This window comes from Sminthopsis crassicaudata, chromosome 4 (assembly GCF_048593235.1).
Source record: "Sminthopsis crassicaudata isolate SCR6 chromosome 4, ASM4859323v1, whole genome shotgun sequence".
Classification (NCBI taxonomy): Eukaryota; Metazoa; Chordata; class Mammalia; order Dasyuromorphia; family Dasyuridae; genus Sminthopsis; species Sminthopsis crassicaudata.
The window spans coordinates 58781675-58800491 of NC_133620.1; the positions used below are offsets into that span (position 1 = coordinate 58781675).

Here is an 18817-nt window from a genome sequence, read left to right on the forward strand (position 1 = left end):
CCAGGCACCATGCTAGGTGCTGGAAATAGAAAAACAAACATGAAACAGTATCTACCCTCACAAAGGTCACATGCTACTGGGGGAGACAAAAAAATACATGAATGAAGATGTACAGAATAAATAAATATAAAACAAATGAGTCAACTTGGGGAGAGCAGAATATCAGGAATTGGGGAGGGAGAGTAGGATTAGGAGAGACTTCCTGTTGATATTTCTTGAGCTGAATTTATAAGGAAATCAGGGATTTCTGGAGGTAAAGAATTAGTGCATTCCAAGAATGGGGTAAATCAGCATGATGGCACAAATAGAAATAAGAAATAGAATATCCCATGTGAGGAAAGGAAAGCTAATCTGACTGGACAATAGACTGTGGGAAGAGGAGTAATGCCTAATGAAAATGGAAGGGTAGTTTGGGACCATGTTGTGAAGAGCTTTAAATGCTAACAGAAGAGTTCATATTTGATCCTAGACAATGTTTTTCCTAAGAAAATACTGGAGTTTATTGAGTAGCTAAGTGATATGGTTGGACCTATACTTTAGAAAAATCATTTTGGTAGTTTTGTGAGAGACTTCAGCCTGGGAGAAAATTAGGAGGTTGTTTTAATAATCTGAGCAGGAAGTGATGAGAATCCAAACTGGAGTCATAGTCATAAGGATGTGTAAGGTAGGGTTCCAATCAAGAGATATTGGAGAGATAGAAATAGCAAGATTTGGTAGTTGAATGTCTCTATGTGTGAATATAGGAAGAGTGACAGTGAGGAATTAAGAATAATACTGAGAGGTTAGGGATTAGCTGATACACTTTAAAGACTGAGGGAAGTTTAGAGGAGGGATGAGTTTGAGAAGAAAAATGAGTTCTGTTATGGACATGTTGATTTTGAGATGTTTATAAGAAATTGCAAATTGAACATCAGGAAAGTTGTGGAATCAGAATGTATGAGAGAGATTGAGGTTGGAGGTTTTTTGCATAGAATTGATTACTCACCTAGTGGGAGCTAAAGGAAATTGGGTGAGAAAGTGTGTGGAGAGATGAGAAAGTCCAGAGAGTTGTGTAAGGGAAGATGAGAATGACAAGTAAAAGTCAGAGAGCTACCCTTGGAGTCAAAAAGACCTCTATTTAAATTCTATCTCTGACATTTCCTGGCTTTGTGACCCTGAGCCAGTCAGCTTCTCAGGGTAACTCTCTAAGACTCTTAAGTTGTAGAAAAGGTACCCATTTGGCTCCCTATACCAATAATACCACAGGTCCAGTCCTTGTCCCTGACCCTAAGGAGCCAATATTCTATTGGCAGAGAATTGGATTGTATGAACACACATAAAAGCGTATACAAGTGAGGTAAATACAAGGTGGTTGTAGTAGGGGTACTAAATGTTTGATAACAATAACGCAGAAGGAAATAAGGGGAAATTGAAGTAAAAATTAAAATAATCAAAGGACTTCTTAGTACCACATCCCACTGATCACACAATGAGCCTTTCATCATGGGTCACTGGGGATCCAAGATCAGAGCACTAAAATGATAGGAAAAAAAAATTGCAAGCTCTCAGTGTTTAGAGAAAAACAGCAAAGAATAAGTTAAAGAGAATTTCATTTGTGTAACTTTTTGTTGTTGTTGTTGTTTTTGTTTTCTCTCTGTCTTCCTCTCTCTGTCACCTTCCTTCCAGGTGTGGTTTCAAAACCGAAGAGCCAAGTTTCGCAGGAATGAGAGAGCCATGCTGGCCAATAAAAATGCTTCCCTCCTTAAATCCTACTCAGGGGATGTGACTGCAGTGGAACAGCCTATTGTACCTCGTCCTGCTCCAAGACCCACCGACTATCTTTCCTGGGGGACAGCCTCTCCGTACAGGTGAATGAATGATTGAATGGCACACTCTCCCTTGCTCCACTTCCACATGCTTTTACTGCAGTTGTATCCATGCTGCCTGTGTGGCTGACCGAAATTTCTTTCTGGGTTAGCCTCTCCAAAGACACTCATCTTGTTGGCACCCCCAGCTTTCTGCGGGAGAATACTAGTTGCCCCAGGAGCAGGGTTTGGGGCAGAAGAGAGAGGGTCAGGCCATCAGCAGTCTCTTCTGGACTCATGAACACTGAAAAGGGAGAGGATGGGGAAAGGATTCCACAGAAAAGATGATTAAGACTTGCCCAGTTTCCCTCCTGCAACCATCCTGGAGCAAACCTCCCTCTTTTCCCCCATTATCCCTTATAAATCCAAGGATTCTTGTATTATTGTGGTCAAATAGGAACTTGCATAATGTCAAGGTAGTTGAGGCTCCAAGTATTGTATGGAAGGCAACTGTCATGTTAACAACAAATGTTTTAGAATAAAAGCAAAAAAAGAAAAAAATCAAGCTAATTCTGACTGGTTTCGTGACCATAGTTCCTTTCATAGTAGATGGGGATGGCTATGTAATCTAAAGTTATTTTCCTTTCTTGTTCTTAGCTCTCATTTAGTTCCCATGGGGCTCTCATGATGGAACATAATTATTATGTGAGGTGATTTGTATGTAAAAATGGGGGAGTTCCTCTCCAAATTTTCATCATACAGCTCTAATATTCCAGAAGTGCAATTTCTAAACACATATTCACTTACATACACCACACACACACACACACACACACACACACACACACACACACTCCACCCAATGGGATCCAGTTTCCTTTCTTGTGGAGGGAATATCAGCTTTTACACATTTTGCTTGGACAGCCAATGTTAATTAATGCTGAGAGGAAGGGGATGGATAGGACTGCAGACAAACATCACTCTTATTATGAGCTAAAACTATTCCATATGGGATCATGCTGATGTGTCACTCATAGCCAAAAGTAACTAATTAGGATAAAGTAGAGACCAGATCAAAAATAGTGGACCTATATTCTTGTAGATAACCTCTCAAATTACTTGGTCCTATACCTAGGCTTTCAATGTCAATATGCAATGCCTAATGACTGAAACAAGTCTGTTTTCAATAAAGGAAGACCAATTAGCACATTAATCTGTTATGCTTCTATTTATCCTATTTCTAAAGCTAATGATTGATTCATATAATGATGTGTGCTTGATATATGATTCTCAAGAGTCTTTCTGTTAGAACATGATCCTATGTTTCTCTTTTTGCAAATGAGGAAACTCAAGGATCAGAGAGGTTAATTGACTTGGCCAAAATCACACAGTTGTAAAAAGGCAGAACCAGGACTCAAATGTAATATTTGACTATAGATAATTATCTATAATCAAGGCCTTTTCCTAAGTTTAGAGAGGGAAAGTGTTCTTGCTAAACTTAATTCCCTGATGTAAAATATCAGAACTGATATAATATGTTTTCATGTGCTAACTGTACTAATCAGAAAATAAGTCAACAAGCAACAATCCCCAGAAAGCTAGAGTTTTGACCATCAGTCTTCCATGTACAAAAATGCGCATATGGGGAAAATCCTAATTTTTTTTTTATCATGTCTGCTCCCAGAGGAGGTATCCAAAGGCATGTGAGGAAAATCATGCCCAGTAATTAAGAAAAGAATTAGTATTTAGAGCACCAGTTTTCCATTGGTTTGACCATAAAAGTCTTTCAGATACTTTTTGGAAATCACATCTCTGCATAACATTAGCAAACCATATTTTGCTTCTTTGTTTCTTAAAAAGAATAACTACATTTTACAGTCACTAAATAAATGGGAACTCAAGATCTTATTCATTGATAAGATGTTTTGAAATTGGCCCAAATAGTAACATAGTATTTATATACTATGCTAAAAAGCCCTTGACACGGATTATATCACCAGATCCTTACAATCATTCTTTGATATAAAGGTAGGACAGATGTAATAACTTCATCTAGAAAAGGAGGATCAGGATCCCATTCTCACTTAAATCCTATGATCCTCATTTTATGAATAAGGAGAAGAGGTCACACAACTTGGAGGGGACAGAGCCAGAGCTCAAAGTCAAGTCTAACTATAAGCCCTATGCTCTTTCCATTACATCATACTAGGTAGCTCTCCAGAGTCATGGATTTACTGAGGTCTTGAACATGTTTTATGATGTGTACAAAAGTATACTTTTCTATATGTATGTATAGCTATATGCATGCCTATATGTTTCTATGTATACATTTTTATATGTATATCTCATCTAAAGCAATCACAAATGACATGAATTCAAAACAAGGTGAAAAGCTGAGGACAGGAGACTGTGTGCATCTTTTTTTTTTCTTCTGAGCATGTTCTGAGCATGAATATTAAGATTCAGATTGATAATAGTACAGCAAGGATGACCCAAAAGTCTCAATGTCCTTTTAAGCTATTATTCTAAATTAATAAATATTTTAACCTCATTAAGACTTTTGGTGCAGCCTTATAAATGTAAAGGAAGGGACATTTTAACATCTCTTGCAAGTCCATTGACTAACATCCTTCACTTGCTGACTTGCCTCCTCAAATGCTTAGTGCTTAGAAGGAAGGCACATGAAGGTTGGTGACATCAGATACAGGGCTGACTTGAATTTTTCAAGGTGCAAAGAAGAGAGGAAGAAATCTTGTTATGTCAGGACATCATCATAGTGTCAATGAAACTACAGTGTTATTCTCACCTCTATTACATTAATAATAGTATTTTCCACTAATAATCCCATAATATCCTCTTGGATAGTTCCTCTCTTACATACATAGCAAGTGATAGCAATACACAATGCCAGGTCTTGCACAGAAGGATGAAGTAAATTTTTCAAGCAATCATTTCATCAATAATATCCCAGCAGAACAAAGCGTCAGCGTATTTTCCTAATTTGTTCATTTACACCTCACATATACTCACCCAATTTTATATATAGTGTTTTATATATAAACTGTCTACTTTTTTAAAAAGGGAAGTTAAATGTCATCTTAATATTTTAATTTTACCAATGCACTGGTATAATGAAGACAAGTAGGGCATATAATTCCCATTTGATCTCCCAAGTCAGATCCAAAGGAAGTGAAAAGTAAAAAGACTGGTGGAAAATATTAGGATCTTTGTGTATTATGGGGACTGGAGACATTCTTACTACTGGTACTACAATGCTTAGTTACTTCTCTGACACTTTACAATAATGACCCTTCTATGAGTAGTAGCTCATTAAAATTTCTCCCGTTTTCTAGGTGAAGAGTTACCCAAAGTTAAAGGGCAAAACTCAGCAGTATCAGAACTATAACTCATTATCCTTAATTTCTGTCTCCTTTGCTTAACCTTCTGGATTACAGTGCTATATTTGTAGTTAAGATATAATCCCACCACTTTCACTCAAAAATAAGAGGGGTGAAATTTACAATTGGGGGAACCTCTGAAGTTTTTTTGTTTCCTTATTTTTTCTATCTATTAAATGGTCCATTTTCCTGACCAGTTCTGATAACTGATGCACAATAGGTTCACAACCTAGGATATTTCTCCTGTTTCTTCTAGCAAAGAAATAGAGACACTGAGATAGCTCAGGATGTACTTAGTTATCCAGTCAAAGGGCAGCAAGCCTTATAGAGACCTCCGGAACCTTTCTAAATGCCCCAGATGTTCTTTAGGAAAAAAGAAGGATAAAGTCTAGCTTTTGGACAGCATAGAGCTATAAGTATATGTAATTAGGAAATAATCAATATACCATGTTGCTACTTAACCTTTTCAGTTCCCTGGGTTCCATCTCAATCTGATTCACTACCTGAAGCATCATATAGTCACAAAGGGAGAAAAAAAGTCTGTTATAAATCACTAAATGAAGAATCATTTATTAATTTGCTATGTGCTAGGCCCTCAACCAGGCAGTAGGAATACAAAGACAAAAATGGAACAGCCCCTGCCCTCCAGAAATTTCACAAGATATTTTTCTTTAGATTTAACAAGATTCTGGAAGTGTCTTGAGTTATAGTAGAAGAACTTGAGGATCATGGAAATTTCTTTTAGATTTGGAAGGAACCTTAGAGATCAGCTTGCCCAAACTCTTATTTTATCTTAAGACCTAGTTTTGAATTATTTGTAAATTATGGACTTGGTAAAAGGGAGATTTACTACTATGGAAATCAATCTCTAAACTTCCTAATAATTTGTCCCCTAGGGAGGTAGATATTAGTAATCCCTGGGCTCCTGGTTTTTAGTTAAGGAAGAATTTTTCAGTCTCTCCTGTGGGTGAATTCTTGTCTTCCATATAGCTGGCTCTGGCAGTCCTTCACAGGCTTGGTTTCCCAAAACCTCCCAGAACAAGAAGTAAGGGAGAGGGGTGACACCTTTAATTATCTACCTCATCCCTCCCCAGTTTTTCTCATCTTGGTCCCCATCCCACCATTTATTTAAACGTGGTCACAGTGCTGCCTGACATCTGCTGAACTCGTTTGGCTCATTTCTCCCTTTCACACTTTCAAAAATAGATCTTCGTCCCTCCCAAGATGTTGTTTACACGAGGGGCTTCATAACGGATTCTAACGGAAGACACTGAAAAGGTAACTTGTCAGTGGGGGAAAGGGTGGTATCTTGGGCAGGGTTTGAATGGGGAGTAGTGTGCTCAGGAAAAGGCACATAGACATACATACATATATATGTACACACACACACACACACACACACACACACACACACACACATATATATATTCCCAGGAGCTTAAACAGTATGGTGCTTGGGTAGGGAATACCATCAACAAACAGAACAGAATATGTTCTTCCCTTGGATGTTAGAATAAGCAAATCAGGGACAGTTCTTAGACAGGAAGTCTAGGGAAAATGCTGACGTAACATATTGAACTTCAAATCCTTTCTCCTTCCTTGACCTTAGCCAAATCAAACCATCGATCTATTCTTCAGTCATAGAATCATAGATTCAGAGCTGGAAGGAACTTTAGAAGTTAATTGAGTCCCTCCTCCCCTCCATTTTACCGATAAGACAATTATCTGAGATGTTAAATGATTTGCTCAAGATCACATTTTAGTTAGGAAATGATAAAGCTAGAATTTGAACCTAAGTCCTTCAAGTCCAAATGCAGCAGTATTTCCATGATATGATGTTGTTTCACAATTTCTATGATCTATTTTATAGGAGTGTTTGAAGGATTAGAGATGTAATGTTCTAAATACCTTGATAAAGGAAGATTCTAGGCAACTACAAACTATTTTTTTTCCAGATCAAGTATCTAGATAAGTACAAATTATGAAAGTTTTCAGATATTACATCTAAGTGGTAAAATTAAACAAAGAAATAGTAACATTTAACAAAGCATGGTACAAGTATAAACTGTTTTGGGAAACCAGATTGTCATATTCATTCAATTCCACATGTACTTGTTCAACCCTTCAATGTTTACAAAGTTGTGTTATGTGTTAGATAAATAGAAAACAAAGAAAACCTTTCATCCTCTCAAAGAGCTTCCATTCACATTTTAAAATTTGAAAGACAAACAAAATTAGAAGGTGATTTTTGTTATAAAAGACTTAGTAGAAATCATATTTGAAAAAATAAGATTGCCTGATGTATTTAATGGACTTGACTGAGCAAAACTTAATTTACACAACTTTTTCAAGAAGCATGGCTTACACAAAGTAAGGAGTACATGCATAATCTTTGCTACTATTATTCAAGCAATGTGATCACTCTCTGAGTAAAGTATCCACTCTTACAGATAACATGTTAGGACAGTATTCTATAAGTGAGTTTTCGATGTGGAGAATGATTTGGGGAGAAAAGACAAAGGCCTGGTTATTATTCTTTGTCAAAGAATTAAGAGACAGAAATTTTTGAATCTCAGCAAAAACCCTGAAAGCTTCTTCAAACTACTTATCTGCAAAACTGGAGCAGGGCATGGATGGTAGAATGATTTTATTATTTTTTAGGCAAGTTTTTTATTTTGGGAAACCAACATGTGAGAGTAGCTCCCAATAGCCATCTGTGTTCTCCAGTTCCAATTCCAATGGAAGTCCAAAAGAACAAGAGGATCACTTAAACTGAACTTGAAGCTATACTAAGGTCAATCAGAATGAGATAAAATTGTAAAGATGAATACGACCCATCTTAACTTTTGTATTGCTTTAAAGACTCAATAGCTATGCTAGGTATCTCTTTCTCCCCACATATATTGATAATAATTTATACTAGTTTCTTCTCATAGCAACCTGACAAGTTAATTTGATTTCACTGAAACAAGACCCAGACATGGTAAATGTTCTTTAACTTTTGCATATATTGAATATGAAGGAGATGTGACTTGCCAGTGTAGGCAACTCCTTATGAGGAAATTCTTTCAACCCACAGAATTGGCAAGCCTATCCATGCTTTAGTTGCTGACTTAGTGAGATCCTGGAGACACATGAAGGTTGCCCAAGTCATACAGTAAAGGTCAGATGCAGTATTTATAAACCCTCTTCTTCCAAATTCCAAGTTATTCGCTAGACTATATTTCAAATAAATGACAAAAATATTAAGACCCTAAAAAGGCAGCCGGCTATCTAATCTGCTCAGCTGAATCATTTCTGCCATTAGCTTCCACTTAAGAATTTCAAGCTTGCTGAACTTTAGTCTAACTAACCTTCAGCCTTCCTTTTTCCAGTGCAAAATTGTTAACTCAGTTGATGCAATCTACGTAATTATTTTTCATCCCTCATTTCCCTTATGTACTCTTCAAGTTTAAAAAAAGAAATTTCTGGGGATAGTTCAAAAGAAATTATAATCTCAGAACAAAATTCAATTGATACTGTGGCCAAGGCTCTATAAATGCAGTTTTCCCACAGAATTCAGTCATATGTTAATTCTTCAGTTCATAAGAAAATGGAAATACACTAATGGATGAAATCAACAGAAATGCATGGTTCTTATTAATAAGGCATGACTAATAAAAACTCAGTTCCACAGTTAATGCTTACCAAGAATTCAGTTGTTTTCACAAGGTCTTTTAAAGTCTGTATTAAAACAAAAAACAAAAACAAAATAGCTTTCCAGTATATTCTTGCATTATCCCAGAGACTTTATATGTAGAAAATGGTAGTGTTTGGCTGGGTTTGAATAGTTCTGTAGGATAGGAAGACAAGAAACATAAGTAGTCATATTTGTAAATTTTCTGCCTTAGAAAAAGTAAAATAAAGTTAATCTCTGATATACTTTTTTTTTCTTTCTTGAGAAAAGGCCATAGAGAAGGGGATGACTTGGAGATCCAATGATCCTTCATAGACTTTCTTGTATTAGGGATCATTCTGCATCTTTTCACCCCCCCACACATACTTAAAGAAGCAGGTTGTTTTCTATTTACCCTTAGCCCCTTTGTTGAAATTTCATTCAATCAGAAGTCATCAAGCAATCTGTAAACACAACCCACAAACTCTCCTGTGTTATGGCTGATGAGTTTGCATGAGCAAGTCAAGAGTCTAAAGGAGGTCTTGCTATTCACTAAAAGGGAGATGCAAAATCCTGTGGGTAAGACATGCTCTTGTAAAGTGTAACAAAATGCCACTGGAGTTTATAGGCATAAAGTAATAACTGCTCTAGTGGATTGAGCAGAAGCTAGTTATTTCTGACTCACTGCTGTTGTTTGGACTGATATTATGAGATGTCCAGAGAATTAGGTTACTTCTTTTAGCTCTAGGTATTTTGGTTGGTATCTGTGATTTCAATCATTTGGGGAACTTCCATCATAGAAATTTTCCCCATGGAGGTAGAGCAGTAAGCTATATTACCTTAGAGTCTTATACAGTTGCCTTGGGACACTGTGAGGTTAAACCATGGTCAAATAATTTGTGTTAGAGGTAGGAATTAAACCCAGACATTATTCACTATGTCATATCTGACTTTCTAGACAATAGGAACAGAATGGGATTATACCATTTACCAACCTAGTATAGAATTGCACTAATAATTTTAAAATTTGCTTTGTGAACACTAACTACTATAACCATACAATATTCTAGAATATCAGAGTCTTTGTGTAATAACACCTATGGTTGTTATTACAGGAGCAGTGGCTATAATCACCAGCATTTCACTGTTTTGAAATATTACGACAAATAGTAATTGAAATATTATTATAAGAAACTTTTGGTGAAAGTGTATCTTTTAGTACCATTTAATTGAAAGTGAACTCACAAGGCCACATATTCTTATGCTTCAAAGATATATTTCATTTCTATAATTTGCCTCTAAGATAAAGAAGTATTTAGTCAGCTTTCATGTTGAAGCAAATTTTAGTGTGATAACTTCGAAAGAACCTTAATCGCATAATAAAATTTACCATGGTGGTGTCTGGATACATAGGCAAAAATATCCCATGATAAACCTAGTCAGTAAAGCAACTTTGCTGGTTAGTTTTCCAATTAAAAATGAAAATCTTCATCAAAATTTTAAAACTGCCATCACTTTTAAATAAAACTGTTTCTCTGATATCAATTGACTCTTCTTTCCTCCTCTTGATAGAGAAAAGGGCCATACTTTCCTTCTGTCATTGAACATTTCTCTCCTGACCTATCTCCCCTGCCAAATCACCCCATTAAAATGAAGTTTAAATGGGTAGAAATGATAGAATGAAGGCAAAAACAAAAACCAACCAACCAAAGCAGACCAAAGAAAACAAATAAACAACAAAAAAGAACTTTAGTTTCTTCCTAACTTTCAGAAAAATGGACTGGTATTCATCAATGCCACATAATATGAAAGTTCAAAAGTCTACCTAGAAACTCCTTTTTGTCTGATTTATATGAGATTTCAGACCTATTTCAAACTTTTTTTTTTTTTTAACTTTACTGTGAGTAGAATAAAAAGAGGCTAAGTAATTAAAATTTTTCCCCACCCTGAGGCTGGGGTTAAGTGACTTGCCCAGGGTCACAGAGCTAGGAAGTGTTAAGTGTCTGAAACGACATTTGAACTCAGGTCCTCCTGAATTCAGGGCTGGTGCTCTATGCATTTTGCCACCTAGCTGCCCCAGTAATTAAAAGTTTAAACCAGTATTAGGCTAATAGGTGATGAGTGTAGATATTAAATCCTGTTGCTCTTTGTTTTAGTCCCTTCCAAAGAACTTGGTTACTTAAGTGTATGCTAGATAAGAATGCTAATAATTCCAGTAGCATCTGCTACTGAGATGTATTGGTTCACATGGGAATTCAATATGTTTATGGAATTTGAAACTGGATAGGATTCCTTGTCATGCTTGGAAAGGCATAACTTAAATAGTGGGATGAGATTTACAATTGTCTTTTAATAATCAATTCTTTCTGAATGGTAAAGCTATCTTTGTAATTATGATGATACTTCTGAGTGATGGGTAAGAGGGAGGGAAGAAACGTCATTTCCCCCCCATATCGCACTAACACCTACTACTTGAAAAATAATTGTCTTTAAGTCTCTACTTATATTTGTACATATGTGTATATATATGCACATATACTATATATAGATACACATTTATTTACATAGGTATATATATATATATATATATATATATATATATATACACACACACACCCACATATCTATAAATTGTGTATACATGCACACGTGAAATGACTTGAGAGCTTCTCATCCTAAAGAATGTCTATCAGTCAACTAGAATTTTTTTTTGGGGGGGGGGGGAGTTAACTGACTTGCCCAGGGTCACACATCTAGAAAGTCTAAGACCAGATTTGAACTCAGGTCATCTTGACTTCAAGGCTGATGCTCTAACCACTGCACCACCTACACCTAGCTGCCCCTCAACTTGCAATTGTTAAACTCTTACAAGGGATTGTGTTAAATACTAATAATATAAATAAGGCAAGAATATTATCCTTACTTTTAGAGATTTCACCTAAGAAAGACTACATGTAAATAAATAGGTATATATAAAATACATATAGAGTAGAAAGGCAACCTCAAAGGAAAGGGCTCTAACAGTTGGCTGTTGGGAAAGGAATTAAGAAATGGCTTATAGAAAACAAGATTTGAGTTGAGTTTTGAAGGAAGCCAAGGATTCTAAGAAGCAGCAAAGGAGCGTGAGAGCTTTTCAGACATGGACAATCCGTACAAAAAACTTGGGGATTTAGATATAAGGAACTGTAGTAGGCCTCTGTGGCTGGATAGTAAAGTTCATAGAAGGGAGTAATATGCAAGAAAAGGTAGGAAGAAGGGACTAGTTTGTGAAGAGCTTGACATGACACATAAAGGCTATTATATTTGATTCTGGATGCAATAGGGAGAGTCGCTGTCTGCATGGTGAGCCCTTTCCCCCTCTCTTTGGTCAATTATTAATGAGCCTTAAAGTTACATTCTATCTGTCTTGGGGAAGAAGTTCTTTTTCTCTCTTTTTTGGTCTTGCCACTTGAGTCTCAGAACAATAAACTCCCTGGTGGTTGTTAGAATCCTATTGGAATATAAAGGACAGAAAAGCACATGTCTTTCCATCTATGAACATCCTTTCCAGTTGAAAATGATTTTGTTGGATTAAAAAAATAGGAGCATTTTCAATGAATCTAAATGTCTCTTTTTGAAGAGATTCAAGTGATGAATATTCTGTAGCAAACCATAGAGTCATTTATGTGGTATGTTTGTATATGTGTTTTCTTCTTAAGGACATGTAAGTGTGTACATGTGCATTCGCTAAAGCTAACAAAAAACCACTAATTACAAATTTCAGTACAAAAGCTTTGAGGTTTTGAGATCTTAATTACAAGTTTTGACAATAAAATGCAATTTTATATACTTCTCAGTGATGGGAATAACTAGAAAAAAAAAAGAATAACTCTTAAGACATTGGTGCCTGAATTCAGAACTATTAGTGCTGAGGAGACCTCCAAAGGATCTGTTTTAAAGGGGAAAAGTTTGTTAGTTTCATTAGTAGTTAGGAAGGGTACTTTATACAGACCTAAAATTCCTGAAATGGTGATGATAGTCTCAGGTTCTGGTTCTAGCTCCATGAGCTATGTGGACCTGTCTGCCAAGGAAATCCAGAGCTCCTAACAGGGGAGTTCTGGGTTGTTGGATGACGTGGTTCATATTCCTGCTCCACTCATTGTCTGGACCTTATTTCTAAGTGTTTGATTTCCCCCAGTGACGGTTCCTAAGATCAGAAGTATAGGCAGGGAGATTGAGAAGTGTTTTTCACGATTAACTGACAAAACACATTTGCCATTCAACAGTAAGTTTTCCTTCTTGGAAATTAATCACTGCTCACTGGAGCCAACACAGCAAATGCCTTTCCTTCTTCTCACCCCACCCCCACCCATCTGTTCTCTCCACCATGGCCCGCCCCATCCCCAACCACTGAAATTGGTTTCCAAGCGTCATTTGGCAAAGACTTTGAGCTTCCTGAGACTAACGCCTCTTCTTCTCCCTGTTCTCTCCTTTGTCCCTACAGTGCTATGGCTACCTATTCTGCTACATGTGCCAACACTAGCCCCGCGCAGGGCATGAACATGGCCAACAGCATTGCCAACCTGAGACTGAAGGCAAAGGAATATAGTTTACAGAGGAACCAGGTGCCAACAGTCAACTGAGAAAAACAAACAAAAACACTCAAAAACAAACCTAAGAAGAAACCAGAAACAAAGTCAAACAGAAAGCCACCATAAGATACCTACCTTGCTCTGTCCATTGCTTCGTCTGCTGGGGAAAACAAACAAACACAAACAGACAGACAAAGAATGCAGAACTAAATATTGGGACCATAGCAGAGAAAAGCAGGAGAGGAGCAAACTGAAAAAAAAAATTAGTTAACAAATGTTTCCCCTCCCATTGGGATATCACTACCATTTGTTCCTGTGTTTGATTATTTTTATTTCCATTCACCTATGCTTTGCTCAGTATAACGCAAGCTTCTTCAGCTATGTCCACCCCATCCCTCATTATTCTAAGTTGGTTTTTTTTTTAAATTTCATAACAGCAGAACTATATAGACATGCAGAAAAAGTTCCTATACCCTTGACCCATCTTGAGCCTTAGTGCCTTCCCTGTCCTTCTGCCCAGCTCAGTGTTTAAAAAAGCTCAGAGGGCTCTCAAGATTGCCAAAGTCTTTCTAAAGTGCCTGTATTCTTCCCTAGAAACCCGACTTACTCCCTGATTCTCTCTTTACAATGCATGAGCAGGTTTTGTGGGATAGCTTCTGGAAAACAGCAGCAATGCCCAGAGTGGGTCATTAGCCTATCCTGATCTCTTCCTGGCTGATTCAGAGCATTAAGCCTTATTTAAAAAACAAGAACAACAATAGAAGACACAGCCCATCCACTCCCCAAAGTATCAGCCATTCTGGTTTTAAAATGATCCATAATTTTTCCATTAGCCTTTTTTGAAAGGGGATGGGGGGAAGTCTCTCCATTCAAGAGAAATGGAAAACTAGCCCTATGCAGAATCCAAACCCTGAGATCTATAACTGGTGTTGCCTACTGCTTCCTTGGTGCCACGGGTAAAAGGAGAGTCAGATGCACATTTATATATATATACTGTATATATTTATATATATATTATATATACATATATAATATTCTTACAAGCTTGGTTTTGTGGTTTCCCAAATATAATGCAACAAAGATGAAAACATCAGGATTGCCAGTGGGGCTACCACCATTTTGTGTATCTCTGATGAAGGGAAAGTTATCAATCATTAATCTCCTGGGTTATTTTCTTTGTTGATACACAATTGCAGGTAAGACCATATAGGGCAACTCTTTCAAAATAGATTTCATTGATGCAGTGTAACTTTAAAGGGATCACAGTTTGACTGAGGGTAGGGGAATAACGCCCTTTTATGAGGGAGTTGATTTCACATGGGATGATGAGAAGGCCTGCTCTACAATGGGAGTTATTTTAAAGAGAAGAAGAAAAGCCTTTTTAATCATGTCTTTTCTTCAACCAACAGTAATCTGAAAAACATTTTTTGAAAGTCAGTTCCTTAAAAACATTAAAATAAATCCCCAATTTTAAAAGGCTATTTCTTTTAAAAAGTGATTTTGAATCAGTATCTACAATTAGAAGCTCAAATACTTTTTGTGATTTTGTGAATTGATGTTGATTTTCCCTATCGTGCTTTAATCTCACTAGGAAACCTCAACTGAGTTCTATCACCATTCTGTGCCTTAGTTTACTTTTTTGCAAAATGGGTTTCATAATACTAACCTACCTCACAGGGGTGTTGTGAGGTTCTAATCATTTGTTCAAATCATTCCTTCTGTAGCACCTTGGAGGAAAGATGGCATCCTTATTTTCTAGCAGGGAAATGCTGCCTTGCTATGAACAATTGAAGTTGTGTATTAGAAAATGGGGAGACTGATATAAACTTATAGATTTCTCAACCATCCCATCTTTGGGCCAAAAGGATAATTTGCAATGACTTCATGAGAATCAACATGAGCACATGCCTTCTTTTGGACAACCCTGTTTTTCATTCATACTTCTCCTGAGCAGCTTGGCTCTAGCATTATAAATTGCAAATCATTAAAACACTTGAGGTTGATCTGCAGAGTCCCAGGCCGAGGGCCAAGGTGGTGAAGACCGTGAAGAGGATGCAACATTCTGAATATGCCCCGTGCAGATCGGTCATGTCCTTCACACACCAGATTGAGTTTGTCATGACAATATTTCATTCCTTCACATGGACTGCCATCCAGACAAATATGTATTCCCTCATGCTGTCACTAAATCTCTGTTGTGATTCTGTGTGTATTCTGGTGGATAGAAAGGAGGTTCATATTACATCATCTTATTTACAATTGAGTTCTTTCCCTCCTATCCCAACCCACTTAAAAGAATTCTCACTGGACCCTTGAACAATGCTGGAGGATGTCAACCGTAAGAATCTCCATATTCATTTCCTAATTGGTTCTTTAGCAGATTTTGTTCTTATAGCTTGTGAAAAAACACCAAGGTCATGATTTGTCTTTTGTAAAGAGTGTATATGATCTTGGACATTTTGAAACCTCCAGGGAGGGTGGATGACTAAAAGTATAACAAGGAAGGTGTTGGAAACACCATTATTTCCAATGAGGTGTTTAGGTTTCTGAGATAGAGAGAAAAGGATCATTCCAAAATGAGATTTTTTCCCCTTAAAATAGCTTGATATCCCTTGACAATTAAGAACTAGAGAGTCCTGAACACATAATCGGAGTGCTGGTTGGATAAATTTTAAGACTGGGCCTACAACTCCCAGACACCTCAAAATGCTACCAATGCCAATCAACCAAGAGGATTTTTCCTGCTGGAGAAACCAAAGCATTGGAATCCATTTTCTTTACAATTCACCAAGAATTATAACACAGTACAAACACTATGGTCTTGTGCATTTATTTTCTTTTACTTTTAAAATGCAAGTATTATATGGAATTTATAGGAGTAGACCTCTGGCTCCTGGGTCAGGTGCCAAGTGGGAACTTGAGCACTTCAAGGCTTGAGGCATCTCCCTATTTCTCACTTTTACCATACCCAAATAATGATAATAATATATATAGACTATCTATCTGCCAGCCTCACCCCTCCACATAAATAAGATGCTGGTCCATAGAAGATTTCATAGGTGAAATGAAACCAGGAGAGGTGATGAAATGAAAAGGGAACAACACTGAGGGGTAGAAAGACCTCATAAGAAATGTATTATGTAAATTATATCTTGCTTTATGTTGTAAAATATACAGTGTTTGCGCTAGAATAGAAATGATTCCTTTTCAATAAAAAGAAAGAACACTCACATCTCTTGTTTTATGCTCTTGTGTCTGTTGTCTCTTTGATGTCTGGATACCCTGTTCTACAAAGTCTGAAATGAAGATCGAGGGAAATGAGATGAAGATAAAAGGGTCAGTGGCTAAGAGAATTGCAGATATATGCATTAGGATCTAGCATCTGGAAAGCCCTTCTGAGGCCATTCTCATTTTACAGACCAAGAAACAGAAGTTTCCAATGATAACTTGTCCAAGGTCCTACAGGTAGTAGATGTCAAAGGCAGGGTTTGAATGCAGTTCCTCTGATTGTTGAGGATACCTTAGATAGTGCAGTGATAGAGCACTGACCTTGGAACTAGGATGACTCATCTTTCTGAGTTCAAATCTAGCTTCAGACTATATGAATTTGGATAAATTACTTAACCTTGTTTACCTCAGTTTCTTCATCTGTAAATGAACTGAAGAAGGAAATAATAAACCCCTACTCTATCTTGACCAAGAAAACTCAAAATTGCATTGCCAGGAGTCAGATACAACTGAATTAAATACCTCTGCCTCTGGAACCAAGGCTTTTCTCACTGAACTAATATCAATTAGGACCTCAAAGAATTACTGATTTTCCTGAGTGGTATGGGGAGAGAGTAGAAATATTATTTCTTAGAGGAATAAGGAATTATGAAAGGAAACTGTTCTGTTTTCTTTATTGATCCTACCATTGTCACCAAGATCTCACTATACCAAGTACTATATGGCAAAACAGAACCTAGCCTTCTGCCAAAAATTTAGCTTACCTAACTCTGTTCTGATTTTCCTTAAAAAATAAGTTTGATTATAAAGAAAAATAATGGAGAAAGTACTTCTTTAGAAATTACATGTTGAATACCTATTTTGCATTATGTTAATGATGCTGTGGGAATCACAATGATGATCAAGTAGTCTTGTCTCCCTAGAACTTCTGCTAATCTTCAGTGTGGAATAACTATCATGTCATTCCTCCATTACTAAATCTGGGTTGCTGAATATAAATGGAGAAAGTCACAATCTCTTGCCAATTCCTTCTACTCTAAATTGATGATGTATATGTATGTGTGTAAACGCACACACACACACACACACACACACACACACACACACACACACACACCACAGAGCTGGATGTGTTGCTCAGTTATCCTTCCATTCCACTTTTATGAACTTCTCTGATGCTACCTTCACACAGGCCCCCATCACCTCATGCCTGGACAATTTTAATAGTCTTTGGTTGGCTCTAATCACTCCATTCTATTCTCCACTCAGCTATAAAACTGATCTTCCTAAAGTACAGGTCTGATCATGTCATTTCCTATCCAATAAAATCCAATTGCTACCCATGCCCTTCAGGTTCAAATATAAATTTCTCTATTTATATTCAAAGACCATATTCATTTCTATTTTTTCTAATCTTCTTTTACTTTACTCCCCTCCATATACTCTCCTTGCTTTCTTTACACAAAATATTCCATCTTTAGACTCCAGGAATTTCATTGTCTGTCCCTCACACCTGAACCATATTCTGTCCTTATCCCTTCCTCCTGGCTTCTCTAAGTCTCAGCTAAAATTCCACCACATGGAAAGAAACCTTTTCCAATTCTTTTGAATGCTCACCCCTTCCTTCTGTTCAATGTCTCCAATTTATTCTCTTCATATCTTATTTATACATATCTGTTTGCATGTTGTCTTTCCCATTAGACAGAGAGCTCCTTAAGGATAAGTACTATCTTTTGCTTTTTTTTGTAGTCTTGGTACTGAGCATAGTATCTGAAATGTAGTAAACACTTAATACAAACCTTTTCCTTTTCCCTCACACCCTTTACTACCCCTGGACTTCCTACACAGCAGGAGATGGTTTAGCACATTTTTTCAGTGAGGAGTTTGGAGTCATCAGATCAACATACCCATTACTCCTTGTCTTCATTTGTAAAATCTCAGCACCATCACTTACTCTTTCTTTCCTTCTCTTTCAGAAGAAGAGATATCTCTATTCTTCATAAAGATATGTTCTTCTGTCTTTAATTTCACCTTCTGTTCCCTTTTATTATTATTGGGGCAGCACTATTACCTCTCTTACACATCTTTAATGTCACCTTCCAATTTACTGACAAACTTGCTCAGGTTTCCATAATCCTAAAACAACAACAACAAAAACCAAAATCCTTAATCTGCTATCCC

General features: G+C 36.9%; 1 protein-coding gene across 2 annotated transcripts in view; it reads left to right on the plus strand.

The window, feature by feature from the left end:
* The window catches only part of PRRX1 (paired related homeobox 1), an 86969-nt gene extending 73375 nt beyond the window's left edge, over positions 1-13594 (plus strand). Inside the window, exons 3-5 of one of the 2 annotated variants that reach the window (XM_074308331.1) lie at positions 1666-1847; positions 6389-6460; positions 13321-13480. In XM_074308331.1, coding sequence (XP_074164432.1) covers positions 1666-1847; positions 6389-6443 — 237 coding nt within the window. In that variant the 3' untranslated portion in view covers positions 6444-6460; positions 13321-13480. Of the gene's footprint in view, positions 1-1665; positions 1848-6388; positions 6461-13320 lie in introns of both variants that reach the window. The other variant, XM_074308330.1, reaches the window with a different exon arrangement.
* Positions 13595-18817: the final 5223 nt, after the last annotated feature.